Source organism: Gadus morhua, chromosome 9, assembly GCF_902167405.1.
Source record: "Gadus morhua chromosome 9, gadMor3.0, whole genome shotgun sequence".
Taxonomy (NCBI): domain Eukaryota; kingdom Metazoa; phylum Chordata; class Actinopteri; order Gadiformes; family Gadidae; genus Gadus; species Gadus morhua.
The window spans coordinates 24,711,493-24,726,804 of record NC_044056.1 but is presented as its reverse complement, the minus strand read 5'-3'; the positions used below and the strand labels follow the sequence as shown (position 1 = coordinate 24,726,804).

Here is a 15,312-nt window from a genome sequence, read left to right as displayed (position 1 = left end):
CACACCGGGGATAAGACCTTAACTACTGACACACCGGGGATAAGACCTGAACTACTGACACACCGGGAATAAGACCTTAACTACTGACGCACCGGGGATAAGACCTTAACTACTGACACACCGGGGATAAGACCTTAACTACTGACACACCGGGGATAAGACCTGAATGGTAACCTTCCTTTGTCTTGCTCTGCTCTCATGTTCCTCCAGAATGAAGAGCTTTAAGATGAAGCGTTCTCAGTCTCTGTTCTTACAATCGGAGCCGCACCTCCCCGGCCCGGCCACTGGCCAGGCCCCGCCCCCAGAGGACCTCCCAGACTACCAGAGAGTGACCATCAGTGGGGATTACTGTGCGGGGGTAAACTGGACCTCTATACTATACTATCATACTATAATACTAAGCATACTAAGAGTACCGAGCTCAGGGGTCACAGGTCAGCTGAGTACCGAGCTCAGGGGTCAGAGGTCAGCTGAGTACCGAGCTCAGGGGTCACAGGCCAGCTGAGTACCGAGCTCAGGGGTCACAGGCCAACTGAGTACCGAGCTCAGGGGTCAGAGGTCAGCTGAGTACCGAGCTCAGGGGTCAGAGGTCAGCTGAGTACCGAGCTCAGGGATCAGAGGTCAGCTGAGTACCGAGCTCAGGGGTCAGAGGTCAGCTGAGTACCGAGCTCAGGGGTCACAGGTCAGCTGAGTACCGAGCTCAGGGGTCAGAGGTCAGCTGAGTACCGCGTTCAGGGGTCAGAGGTCAGCTGAGCCAGGGTCATGCTCTTTGACAAGCTGGGCCCAGAGGCAATCCCATGGATTGTCTCCAGAAAGGCTCCGTCTTTGTGTGCAGGTGTTTGAGACATGTTCTAAAAGCGTGTGTTGTGGCCCACCCTCGTCCAGATCACGGTGGAGGACTATGAGCAGGCCTCCAAAAGCCTGCTGAAAGCTCTCCTGATCAGGGAGAAGTACTCCAGGCTGGCATTCCACCGCTTCTCACGGACCACAGCGCACTTCCTCCGTAGCGCAGAGGACCGCACCTGGAGCCAGGAGGACGAAGTCCTGCCAGGTGGGGTGTGTGTGTGTGCATGTGTGCATGTGTGTGGTTTTGGTTATGTGCGTGCGTGTGTGTGTGTGTGTGTGTGTGTGTGTGTGTGTGTGTGTGTGTGTCTGTGTGTGTGTGTGTGTGTGTGTGTGTGTGAGTGTGGAGTAATCAGGAAGGCATCCTTTCTTACGATTTGACCTGAGGAAGATCTTCATCAGGCTGTATCTAAGTGCAGCAGACATTGGATCAGTTCTGCTAAGATGTTTAAAGTGTGCGAGAACCTGTTAATTTAATTTGAAGAGGAATAGCTTTGGGCGGAGATATCAGAGGTGGGGGAGTACACACCCATCATGGCCCCCAGCAAATCCTTCCTTTAAGCTTGCACCCATTGTTGGGTATGAACGTTATAATGAGTAATATTCTGTATGAACTGCACTGTGCGTTAAATTCTATGAGCTTGACACTCCTGATCGCAAACATCACCTCTAACCTTTCCCCATACGGAGCTTTGTGTTTTCTGCATTGTTATTTTAGTGAGAGGGATAAAATAGCAAAGCTTACTCTGTTGAAGATAACAGACGACATATGAGGCTGTTTAAAATAAAAAGAGGAGGATTTGGGGTCACATGCACTTTAAGGGGGGATTCCATCTGCCTCTTAACTCTAACGCTGCGTTTGAGCAGACGTCAGCCCCTGCCCGGGGCCGGGCCAGGACCCCTACTCCCTGGAGGACCTCCCAGAGGACCTGGGCTACCTGCTGCAGATGAAGGATGGCATCGTGCGTGTGTACAGCAGCCCAGAGGCCCTGGAGCAGCAGCAGCCCCGGGACCTCCCCTACCCCGACCTGGAGACCTTCTCTGTGGACATGGGCCAGGTCCTCGCCATGATCGTGGACGGACCCACGTAAGGAAAACTCAAACGTTCTAGAAGAGATGAGGAGAACTCAAACGTTCTAGAAGAGATGAGGAGGAGAACCCATACGTTATAGAGGAGATTACCTGGAGGACCCATACGTTATAGAGGACCCATACGTTATAGAGGAGATGAGGAGAACCCATACGATATAGAGGAGAAGAGGAGAACACATACTTTATAGAGGAGATGAGGAGAACACATACGTTATAGAGGAGATGAGGAGAACCCATACGTTATAGAGGAGATGAGGAGAACACATACGTTATAGAGGAGATGAGGAGAACCCATACGTTATAGAGGAGATGAGGAGAACACATACGATATAGAGGAGAAGAGGAGGAGAACCCATACGTTATAGAGGAGAAGAGGGGAGAACCCATAAGTTATAGAGGAGATAAGGAGAACCCATACGTTATAGAGGAGATGAGGAGAACCCATACGTTATAGAGGAGAAGAGGGGAGAACCCATACGTTATAGAGGAGAAGAGGGGAGAACCCATACGTTATAGAGGAGAAGAGGGGAGAACCCATACATTATAGTTGGAGAAGAGGAGGAGAACCCCTACGTTATAGAGGAGAAGAGGGGAGAACCCATACGTTGTAGAGGAGATGAGGAGAACCCATACGATATAGAGGAAAAGAGGAGTTACGTTATAGAGGAGAACACATACGATATAGAGGAGAAGAGGAGGAGAACCCATACGTTATAGAGGAGATGAGGAGAACCCATACGTTATAGAGGAGATAAGGAGAACCCATACGTTATAGAGGAGATGAGGAGAACCCATAAGTTATAGAGGAGAAGAGGGGAGAACCCATACGTTATAGAGGAGATGAGGAGAACCCATACGTTATAGAGGAGATAAGGAGAACCCATACGTTATAGAGGAGAAGAGGGGAGAACCCATACGTTATAGAGGAGAAGAGGGGAGAACCCATACATTATAGTTGGAGAAGAGGAGGAGAACCCCTACGTTATAGAGGAGAAGAGGGGAGAACCCATACGTTGTAGAGGAGATGAGGAGAACCCATACGATATAGAGGAAAAGAGGAGTTACGTTATAGAGGAGAACACATACGATATAGAGGAGAAGAGGAGGAGAACCCATACGTTATAGAGGAGATGAGGAGAACCCATACGTTATAGAGGAGATAAGGAGAACCCATACGTTATAGAGGAGATGAGGAGAACCCATAAGTTATAGAGGAGAAGAGGGGAGAACCCATACGTTATAGAGGAGAAGAGGGGAGAACCCATACATTATAGTTGGAGAAGAGGAGGAGAACCACTACGTTATAGAGGAGAAGAGGGGAGAACCCATACGTTATAGAGGAGATGAGGAGGAGAACCCATGCGTTATAGAGGAGATGTGGAGGAGAACCCATACGTTATAGAGGAGATGAGGAGATACGTTATAGAGGAGATGAGGAGGAGAACCCATGCGTTATAGAGGAGACGAGGAGGTGGAGGAGACAGGGCGTTCCCAGTTCAATCTCCTCACCAGTACATTGGTTCCTTACTGTTACTGTTACTGTTTTCCCTCTACCCGATCTCCAAACCGCCGCCGGGCAGAAAGACCTACTGCCACAGAAGGCTGAACTTCTTGGAGTCTAAGTTCCATCTCCATGAGATGCTGAATGAGATGGCTGAACTGAAGGAGCTGAAGAAGGTCCCACACAGAGACTTTTACAACGTCAGAAAGGTCTGAACCTCCACCACTCCCTGAAACACATACCCACATGAATAGAGCCCAACATCAAACACCCCCTGCTAAATGTTGGCCTGTGAATATCTTATCTTACTAATATATAATAGCAGGCCTGTCAAGTTACTGCACACTTGGTCAAGTGCGCATGTGCCAAGCAGCCCGCAGCTCACACACACACGCACACACTCCTTGAGCATCCCACAATGTCTTGCGATATTGATATCTTTTTAACGGACCCGCCGTTGACAAACTCTCCCAGTAAAGTCGTTCTCTCTATAGACTGTAGAAATGGCGATAAAGGTAGTGAAGAGACACTTTCTCACGTCGACAACGCAACGGCAGGTCGTTTATTTTATCAGATAGTGGCATTTCGATCTAATGAAATATTTCGGACCATTGAGACGTCGGAACAATGAGGTGTCGGAATTACGGGCAGGCCCCCCGTAGCCTACTACCAGGAATATTACACTGTTGCTGAGACACAGCAAATCCCTCAAAACGCAATGCAATGCAAGGTTGGTTTTATTTCTAACATTATTCTATCAACACAGACATTTACATCGACCGTCTGGCGCTATAGTGGATTTGCCTCGGGTGTACTGTGGAGTGGGTAAGACTGTTTTATTAGCAGGCTAGTATTGCCCGTTGCCGTGCGCTAGACTAGCACGAGCAAACTCTGCAACTAGAAGGACTGAATGAAATGTGTTGAAAACTGTCTCCAATGATAAAGAACACCCAGGCTAACTTGGGAATTGGGCCCTTATCCAAAATTCCGAACTACCCCTTTAAGTTAAAGCATCGCGCCGACCGGCATATCAACAAACAAGTCGCGCGATCTCTTAAAGAGACAGCGTCCTATAACGAACAACATATCCTGACATTTGTTCCCTGAAAATCTCCTGAATAATTCTACCGCAGAGGTAGTATTTTCTCCGTAAGAAATGTAAATTACCTTATATGTGAATGAGGAGTAGAAAGTCGCATGATGACGTGATGACACTTCTGCATTTCACTGAGTGGCCCCCTAATGATAGTCAGCCTGTTGCCTTTTGTTCAGTGAATGGTTAGAAGATATTTAAATGCTGGCACTGGTTTTAAGAGTCATTTTGGGTGAACGCTAAAAAATAGGTCTTATCATAATCCTAAAAGTACACATCATACAATAAATTACAATCCATAAGTTTGAAGCTGCACGCGTATATAAAAAATGTTATTTTTATTATTATTATTATTGACAACAGTTAGCTGAACATTATAGGTTGACGTCCTTCCACTCTCTGTTTTCCAAGTTAAACACAGAAATCTACTATATTTGTCCCAGTGTTTGTTATATGTAAATTTAAGCAAAAATAGACGCTCTTTCTACGGTAACGCAGTCGTTTGTGATGCCTTTCCTCTTCGTCGTTTCTTCTATTTGTCTCCAACTCATGCTCCAATCTTTCATCGATCGATGCTTCGGATTTTGTGGATGCAACGGAATATAAGATGCATAATTGTATCAACATTTAAGATGATTGCGATAAGTTCTGCCCATTCTGCCTCCATGTTGTCTGTGGTCAAACCAAAACAAACTATTTTTTGCGAACTTAGACCCTACGCCATATCCCGCTACTTGCAAGCCCATCCTCCTAAACCCCCTGTTGATTCTACTGATATCTAAACGACATCGATGTCCGCATATAAAGCAGGAATCTCCATCAAGTGTGAATCACCCTCAGGATCGAATCTCTTGATATACAAATGCAGCGAAAATGCTGAGGACATGGGTGAAACGACTTATAAGTAGAAAAATGTTATGCTTGCTTCATAACGTAAGGTGAAAATGATTATGCTTGCTTCATTAAGTAACAGGTGAACCAAAAATGCTATACATTGTAAAATTATAGGCAAATTGTTATTATATTATGCGCTCAGAAATTTGTTACATTATCGACTGGGGTTTCCATATTATAGCTATGGGTTTAATTACAACTAGAGGTTGAGAAAAAGTCGGAAACTGTAGTAGCAATAATGATCATAAGTAAAAACAATCATTCATGACAATGACTAATACTCTTTTGTGTGTTAGCTAAACTGGCCTAGTAGTCTGTTTATCTGGCTCATGAAAAGGGTTACTACACAGAAAGTAACACACTGTCAGTTGCTTGCTATCTCATAATATCAAACTTTTGTCGAACATTTTTGGATGATTTTTAGTGCTCTAGCCTCAGTGCTCCAGCCTTAGGCTCCAGCCTCCAGCCTCAGGCTCCAGCCTCAGTGCTCCAGCCTCAGTGCTCCAGCTCCAGCTCCAGGCTCCAGATCCAGGCTCCAGCCTCAGTACTCCAGCCCCGGGCTCCAGGCCCTGGCTCCAGCCCCGGGCTCCAGCCTCAGTGCTCCCTGCATTGGGTCCTTGTGTGATAAGAGCCTGCCTTGTCTCCTCCCTGTCCAAGCCTTGTTTGAGTTGCGGGCGGATGCCTGTCAGGGGATATTACTGTTCAGCTTCCTGCAAAGCAACTGAACTTAGTCCTTGGACATGGCCATCTAGGGTAGTGCTGGAAATGAAACTTGAAAAACGTGTCTTTGCGTGTTGCTTAGATGATTGCATCTTCCTGTTTGGCTCCAAGCTGGTCGTTTTGTTTGGTATCTTATTCCCATTAGTGCACATTCCACTATAAACATGTGTTCTTCACGTGACAATGAGTGGACCGAATCCATTTATTAGCAGAAAATATTAAAGCCTTGGGATATCGAGTCACAAGATTGTGCAAGAACAGCAAGAGTTCCACAGTATCAAGAGCAAAAACTCAACAAAATCGTCAGCACATTAAGCACATTCTTCTCAACTATGTTTTATGGATGAAGCTTGTTCTCCAGAGATCTGCTGCACCTCACGGACATCATTGTTTGTGTGTGTTTGTGTGTGTGTGTGGATGCACTTCTCAACCAGGTTGACACACACATCCACGCAGCTGCCTGCATGAACCAGAAACATCTGCTGAAGTTCATCCAGACAACGTATAAGACGGAGGCGGAGCGCGTGGTACTGGAGAGGGGCGGGGAGAAGCTGACCCTGGGCCAGGTGTTCCAGAACCTGGCCATGGACCCCTACGACCTCACCGTGGACTCCCTGGACGTGCACGCCGTAAGAAACGCTCCCTACTTATCTAGATGGTCGGGTTGATGGTTGGTCAGATGGTCGGTCAGCACGATGGTCGGTAGGATGGTTGGTCAGATGGTTGGTTGGATGGTCGGTTGGACGGTTGGGCAGATGGTCGGTTGGATGGTCGGTCAGATGGTCGGTTGGATGGTCGGTCAGATGGTCGGTCAGATGGTTGGTCGGATGGTCGGTTGGATGGTTGGTCAGATGGTTGGTCAGATGGTTGGTCAGATGGTCGGTCAGACGGTTGGTCAGATGGTCAGTCAGATGGTCGGTTGGATAGTCGGTTGAATGGTCGGTTGGATGGTTGGTCAGATGGTTGGTCAGATGGTTGGTCGGATAGTTGGGCAGCACGAAGGCCGTCAGATGGTCGGTCAGCTCGATGAACACGATGACCTATCTGGGTAATTTATTTCATCAATACAACTCATTATAAAGACCACCACCACAATCAATGGACATGTCACCATTGATTATGTAGAAGAGAAAAGTAGAGAGCAACGGTCTACCTACTGATGTGTTAAATGATGAGTTAAATAAGTCTGATTCAGACTAGATAATAAGACAAGGCTACAGACAAAGTAATTGAACAAGAAGAAAGTACCACAACAAAGAGCATTTTAACTGAACTCAAATAGACTCCATTGAAGCCTGTTTTATAAGTATCTGTTTAATGTGGCCATTCCATTACATACTATTCAATATACTATTCAATATTCAATATTTAATTCATGAATGACTTAATTAAAGGTTTATAACATTTAATTATACATTTGAACTAAAAAGTAAGGACAGAACACACAGCATTTCCTGGCACAGGGGCACAGAATGTGTTGTAGACACATTTAATCTGTTGATGTAATTTGATTGGGCTTCATGCAAGGTCTTCAGAGTCAGAGTGATTTGATGTTTTCTGGCTGATTGCACAGCTCACAGATCTTCCCAATCCCTAGGGAAGACAAACATTTCACCGCTTTGACAAGTTCAACTCCAAATACAACCCTGTAGGGGCCAGCGAGCTGAGAGAAATCTACCTGAAGACAGACAACTATATCAATGGAGAATACTTTGCACGCCTGATTAAGGTACAGTATCAATCATTCCGCAAATATGAACAACAGGGTGAAATTGCCTTCAGAGGGTAACAGACCCTCATATGCCATAAATACAAGATGATAGGGTACTTTATTAATCCGAGACGGGAAATGTGGGTATCCCAGCAGAAAGACATTAGTTGACACTAAATGAATAAGAGATACGCAATTAAAGTTAAAGTAAGAACAACAAGGAACAATGCAGAAAATATATCTATACACACTTTAATAGTGGTAGCAATATGCAAAAAGATCCATGCTGTCCATTTCATTACAGACATTTGATGTAGACGTTATTAACAATAATTGTTAACATATTTAAAATAAGCATTGCTTTCACTTCCCAAATACCTCACGTTCGTTAGGGTGAGATTTAAGATCCAGAAGATAAAACATAAGTGAAATGTGACTGTGACAAACTAACAAAGTGCGTGAGCCAGCTTTGTGTTAGTTATAATCAGTCTTTATGAACCAATAGAAGCTTAGTGGCATGTAGAAACGTCTAATTGTATTATGTGTCCAAATATCGAGCCTGCCAGTGCCAGAAAAACAATTATAAAATTACAAATCCGAAAATATAATTCCTTCTGAAGTTTATCGTTTGATTTGGAATTAATAATAAACCGATTTTTTATTTATTCCAGACATACATATTTGGGTTACACAGCAGCATGTACTAGACAGTGGTCTAATATTTTATTTTTACAGATTAAAAATATCAATAAAGAGCCATAAAATATATAGAAGACATTAGGGATGTCCGATATTGGCTTTTTTGCCGATATCCGATATGCGATATTGTCCAACTCTAAATTTTCGATTCCGATATCAGCCGATACCGATGTCGATATTTGGGTTATTTTTCCTCAAACCTAATTTAGGTAACATTACATATCTCCTGTTGTGGAATTAACACAACATGCTTAATGTTATTGTGATGCCCCACTGGATGCATTCTTGAATGCAACAAGGCTTTCCAAATGTTAACATTGTCTGTGCAAAATAAGAAAAATACTTCAACTTAATTTAAGGGAAAAGTGCCATGTTTTTTTTTTGTTTGTTTTTGTTTTTTTCAAAAAAAATCCGATACCGATATTGACCGATATTACATTTTTATGCTAATATCGGGCCGATAATATCGGTGGGCCGATAATATCGGACATCTCTAGAAGACATCTGTATCCATGGCAGCATGTGACTCAGTGCAGTGCTGCTTGTGGGAGCAGACGTGGGGTAGCAGCAGCATCAGAAGGGATTACCCCATGTCTCCCCATTAATGGACTGCCTGGTATCCTCCAACAGGAAGTGGCTCACGGGCTGGAGGAGAGCAAATACCAGCACGCCGAGCCACGCCTCTCCATCTACGGACGCTCTCCAGACGAGTGGCGGACCCTGGCCTCCTGGTTCGTCCAGCAGCGCCTCCACTCCCCCAACCTGCAATGGATGATCCAGGTCCCCCGCATCTAGTGAGCTCCTCGTACCATCACTATAACTATGAGATGTATACATGCATTTATGTTTGGGTTTGACTTTGAAGGTTGGATTATTGTGAAGGTTTTGAAGGTCCCCCCCACCCCACCAAGGGGGTCCTGATATTAGTATAGTGGTTAGGGTAGTCTGGCCCAACGGGATGATGATCCATCTGATCCGCCAGGCCTTCTGGAGGTGTCCTTCAGCAAGAAGCTCTTAATGACATGGAACTGAGCTCAGTTCACTGTAGATCACTTTGGAAAAACATCCATGAATGACTCGCTAAACAGAAGTATTGTTTTAGGTTAACGTACAATATACTGTTATGTTTCTTTCCCATCGGTTAGCATTGTCAGCATTGGGTGTAAACTGGACATAATTACTTGCTAGTTACGCTGTTCCAGATGGTCCATAATGCTGAACCTCCTTCTGAGGTGTTTCACAAAATGTAGGTTTTATGAAACCCAGTGTTGGGTTCTAAGAACACATTTTTTTGAGACATTTTGTTAATAGTGGCGAACAAGTGGCTAACCTTTACCTATCAATAAAGTAATCTTAAGTCAGCTAAATGTTCAGCAAGCAGAGCTTTTTGTACTAACTGTGGCAGGTAGGGAAATGATTTACATCTCAAAGTGAGAAATGTTGATAAAACAAAAAATGTTACCATATTTGTCTTTCAGTGATATTTTCAGGGCCAAGAAGATCATACCAAACTTTGCCAAGATGTTGGAGAATATCTTCCTCCCACTGTTTGAGGCCACAGTCAACCCACAGAAGAACAAGGAAGTGCACTTGTTTTTAAAATACGTAAGTCGTGCAAGAGGATTCAATATATTTGCCGAAATATGGGTTCATCTAAAATTATTGTTATTGAATATTGAAAAACTGATCTTTGAATGAACTTTCCCAGACCTGATGGCTCCCAGGTCTGGGAAGGTTGGATTATTTGGATTATTTAATTACACTATTTGGTCATTCAGTTGACAGGTAGGGGTTAGACATCTTGTTCAATGATGCCTACAGGTATGCTGTGGAAATGGGATTTGAACCCAGAACCGTTCAACTGGTAGTGGAGTACCACAACTAGACTACCCTGCTCCCATATGGCCGTTCCCGTAGCTACTGTACATTGTGAACTCATTACACATCGGTTCATGTAGCCCCCCCCTCCTTAATGTTCTGTTCCCTTGGAGGAGGATCTGTTGAACTGTTAACACGGTCCTGTCCCGCTGCAGCTGACGGGGTTCGACAGTGTGGACGACGAGTCCAAACACAGCGACCACATGTTCTCCTTCAGTAGTCCCAAGCCTGAGAGCTGGACCTCCGAGGAGAACCCCCCCTACAGCTACTACCTCTTCCACATGTACGCCAACATCATGGTGCTCAACAACCTGCGCAAGTAAGTCCTCCTAAGTCCCCCCCGTCTAATGGATGGGTGCATACATAGCAACAGAAGTAGTAGCACAGGCACATGCTAACAGGCTCTTTAACGATGAATGAACTGGAATGTCTCCATGCTGTATTAGGGTTTATTCAATTACTAATCAAAAATTGCAGAAATTGAGGGAGGGAACTAGTGTCAAACTAGCCTGGTCCTACCAGACTCTCGTACTTTTTTTCATTTGCACAGAGAGTCAGGCCACTCTACATTGAAAAACGTTAACTCACTTGAAGGCGGGTGTCGGTTGGAGTTTAAAACAATTGAGTCTGCCCAGTGCCACTCTGGATCTGCCATAACCAATCGCTAACATTTTACTACAACTGAAACTAGCTTACGCCCTCAACGTCATTTTTCTCAGCCACTCCATCTTTTCTCTGATTGGACTGGCAAAATTTGGCCGGAGAAAACCCACGAATATACCGCAAATCCAGACGTAGTACTGAAGGGAAATTAAAACTGAGCGTAGCACGTAGGCGGGCGGAGCCAGGCTAGTGACAAACCATATTCAAAGATAACTTTGTAAGAGCGGAAACCGCTAATTCATCAGATAGATAAACAAGAGCGTTTTTGGTCTTCGAAACTTTATTGACAAACGTCCAACACCGTTTGAGCCTGAAAGGTACACCTTTCATTGTTGTATGAAAGGACTCAGAGTCTGACCTTCATCAAACGAAGATGTGAAGGTCAGTCCTACTTAGTGAAGTACTCTGTCTCGTGTCTGAAGGGAAAGAGGCCTGAACACCTTCCAGTTCCGGCCCCACTGTGGCGAGGCTGGATCCATCACCCACCTAGTGTCCGCCTTCCTCACCGCAGACAACATCTCCCACGGCCTCAACCTAAAGAAGGTGGGCCAGAACCCTGACTGCTGGCGGGGCCAGTTGAAGTGTGAATGGTTATTTCTAAAGAGCCAGGAATTGTTTAGATGAGTTGGTCTCTGGTGTTTATACTTTTGGATAGGCATTGGATCTGTAAAAATTTTTGTTGGCACAACATTTTCATGAAAGTAATGACTTCTGGATATCAAAGTTTAAAAGAAAACATGTTCATCAAGCAGTGGAGGTGGGATCTAAATGGTCGACCTTAAACCTCTGGTATTCATATAAATGCATCAGTAACACATTCAAGAATAACCTTCAAATTAAGTGTCCTCTTGTCCTCTTCAGAGTCCAGTGCTCCAGTACCTCTACTACCTCTGCCAGGTGCCCATCGCTATGTCCCCTCTGAGCAACAACGGCCTGTTCCTGGAGTACTCCAAGAACCCTCTGCGCGAGTTCCTCCACAAAGGCTTGTGTGTGTCCCTGTCCACTGACGATCCCTTGCTGTTCCACTACACCAAGGTCAGCCCTCCCAGCCTGAGTACCGGCCATCTAATGATGCATCATCCATTTACCCAACCCATTAATACCATCACTGTTTTTTATCATGCAACTCTACATGCCAATTAACCAAGAGAATGAGGAATTTGGTATTTTACTTTGTTTGTTTGAAAATTGTTCAACCTGGATTTTCCTTTTAATAATTTTGGGTATATATTAATAATGTGGGCTACATTTAAAAAAATTGGTAGGGCATTGAGTAGGAACACTGCAGCCATAATCCGTCCTCTAAAAGTGCTTAATTTGGCTCAGTTATATTCATCCATCATTATGGAAAGGATCCCTACAGAGAAATGTAAGTATGTTTTATCAACGTTTCGGTTGATCACGTTCTGTTATTCTGTTGGTCAAGAGATTTTGGAGACTCTGAAAGGTATAATATATATAATTTTCACGTTCAAATATCAAAATACTATTAGGCCGACCCAGAGAAATAAGTTGTTTTATTCAAGGTAATACTGTTTCATTTGATGGTCGTTCTTTACCTTCTAACTTCCGGGGAACCAGAGAGAACAGTAAACCAGTAGAGAGATAATTTATTGCTATGATATTTCAATATTGATCTATCTTACTATCATGTTCTATTCTGGTGGTTCATGCCAGCCCCCAAGCTTAAACATAGGCTAACGTTATAACATTAAAACAACGTTTAACAGGCTTATTATTTTTAATATGTTATTCATGATTATTTTCTCCACGGATAACCCCGCGGTCATATTCACCACAGACCCATAGCGTTGTCTACAGCTGTCCGAGCAGATGACTCATTAGTTGTAAATTGGGAAAATAACGTTAGGTATTTTCACCGTCAATGGCGCTAAAGAAAACAACTTTGTTAATCGCACTCTAATTCAAGAAGTCAGAGTGACGTCATAGCGTCAGAATGGAATGAATTCTGAAGTGATGAACATATATCCTTAATTTGCTTCTAATAATGTTATTATGGGTTATCAAGGTGTGCGTTGAGCAGCATCAGAAAATGTATTCATTTAATATTTTTAATAATATGGATAGCAGTGATATATTTATAATTTTACCTTCTATTATTTGTATCTTTTGTTTTTGCATTCCTTATTTCTAAGTGTCGTGTCCTTACTCCTTAGGAAGCATTGATGGAGGAGTACGCCATCGCCGCCCAGCTGTGGAAGCTAAGCACTTGTGATGTGTGTGAGATAGCAAGGAACAGTGTCCTGCAGAGCGGCCTCTCACACAAGGTACAGTACCCCTACCTAGTATGATACTATTATCCTGCTAGTGTAGCTAACACCCGACTAGTCTAACTAGTATAACACTAGGCTGCATGCGAATACTCATACTTGACTGACATATAGTAGGCATTTTGTAGTACGTCAAAAACGCGTCCGAATGCTCAGTACACATTGTGTAGTAGGCAAAAAGTTTCAGAATGCGTACCACCGCCACAGTATACAACGGTAGGTCACTACGCTATCCCACAATTCAGCCGGAGTCTGGTAACCGAAGAAGAAGAACGCTGCGGTGAAAAAGAAAAAAAAGATAGATAGATGGCTGACCCGGCACCAGCAGCAGCAGCTCCAGCTAAAGTAAATTATCACAGATGACTTTAATTTTGCTGGCATCTGAGGGGAAATAAGTAATCTCCAAACATCCGGGGGCGTTTCGGTGGTGTTTGGAGGCGTTGTACTCATAGCTGTCGAACGTACTACATTGTGAAGTAGTAGACACTCAACAGAAATAGTATATACTTAGTATTCGGATGCACCCTTAGTCTAGCTAGTTTGACAAGTCTTGCTAGCAGGACACAAGTTAAGCCAGCAAAACACTAGTCCAGAAGGCTAGTCTAGCTAGCTGGGAGGGTTTGAGGGTTTGAGTCCACACTTACCGAGCCCTTTCCGTTAGTCCGCATCAGTGCAGACTTCACCTAAGGGAATCACCCACAGTTCAAAGCGTTGTTTTAGTGAGCCGGATCATTTGGATCAGCTCACCAACAAGAGCCTGCTCTTTTGGCTCCCAAATGGCTCTTCATATTACTACTTATACCTTTTATAATTCAGCCAAATGTAGCCCGTTCTGACTTATGATTAGTATGTGTAGGCCAATAATCACCTACATTATTCAATGCATCCTTTATACTGAAGTATTCAAAAGTAAAAATTATATTTTCTAATATCAATAAATTGCTGCAGCCGATTGTTTTCATTGCATTTACAAAAAAACGTCAAAATGAGCGTCCATCCAAAACATCTTTGACATTAAACGTTGTCAAGGTAACATGTGCTCTCGTGAAGTGCTGTCCCAATCCCATATGTATCTATCTGAGCCCATGTGGCCTCACACACTCACTCACTTAGCACCTGAGATCAATTAAGTCTGTGAGTCCTTAGTCCTTAGGGCTCACTTTTGGATATAAGTATATATTAATAAGTACCCCCAGGGGGTGTATGGTGTAGGGCTGGACGTAGGGCACTTTGCCGGAGGAGCCGTTGAGGATTACACCTTTAGCTAGCATAACGCAAGTCTAGCTGATTAACAACCTCCCCCCCCCCCCCCCAGGAGAAACAGCACTTCCTGGGTCCAAATTACCTGCAGGACGGCCACCAGGGCAACGACATCCGGCGGACCAACGTGGCCCAGATCCGGCTGGCGTACCGCTACGAGACGCTGTGCAACGAGCTCAGCTTCCTGGTGGACGCCATGAAGATGGATGCTGCCACTACACCCATCCCGGACCAGTGATGTCCGCCTTTCACATTCTATCAGTGCATACAGGTCACCTGACGTAGTGAATTGACGTCGGCACTGGCTTAATGCTCCTGCTTTATTAAGCGCCATGATTTATTATGTGATTTATTTTGATTGACCATTTCAGAACTTTTTCAAAATCAATATATTTTTGACAACACAAGTGAGACTTTCAGATGCAGGATGTTCCAACAGAACAGCCTACAAGTTGAGACCAGTGGACTTCAACTGGTCAATATGAGCAGTTGACACTGCACTATTTCTGTTTGAGTTTGCTGCCACCTAAAGTTCAACATCCTCCATCCTTAACTGAGCTGTATTTTTTATTTGAAACTATGATTAATAAAGCATAGCGTTATTTGATATACTAGTGTCATTTTGTGCAATGTTTACAGATCATGGGGAATCAAAAGTTGGGTTTTC

The 15,312-nt window shown here is 44.1% G+C and overlaps 1 protein-coding gene across 3 annotated transcripts in view; it reads left to right on the top strand.

Moving 5' to 3' along the window:
* ampd3b (adenosine monophosphate deaminase 3b) overlaps window positions 1-15,254 on the top strand; it is a 26,358-nt gene extending 11,104 nt beyond the window's left edge. For all 3 annotated transcript variants that reach the window (XM_030367171.1, XM_030367173.1, XM_030367172.1), the window contains 13 exons: window positions 211-358; window positions 886-1,051; window positions 1,711-1,930; window positions 3,516-3,645; window positions 6,578-6,772; window positions 7,741-7,872; window positions 9,184-9,347; window positions 10,032-10,158; window positions 10,587-10,750; window positions 11,517-11,637; window positions 11,956-12,129; window positions 13,272-13,382; window positions 14,701-15,254. In XM_030367171.1, coding sequence (XP_030223031.1) covers window positions 211-358; window positions 886-1,051; window positions 1,711-1,930; window positions 3,516-3,645; window positions 6,578-6,772; window positions 7,741-7,872; window positions 9,184-9,347; window positions 10,032-10,158; window positions 10,587-10,750; window positions 11,517-11,637; window positions 11,956-12,129; window positions 13,272-13,382; window positions 14,701-14,883 — 2,035 coding nt within the window. In that variant the 3' untranslated portion in view covers window positions 14,884-15,254. The remainder of the gene's footprint in view (window positions 1-210; window positions 359-885; window positions 1,052-1,710; window positions 1,931-3,515; window positions 3,646-6,577; window positions 6,773-7,740; window positions 7,873-9,183; window positions 9,348-10,031; window positions 10,159-10,586; window positions 10,751-11,516; window positions 11,638-11,955; window positions 12,130-13,271; window positions 13,383-14,700) is intronic.
* Window positions 15,255-15,312: the final 58 nt, after the last annotated feature.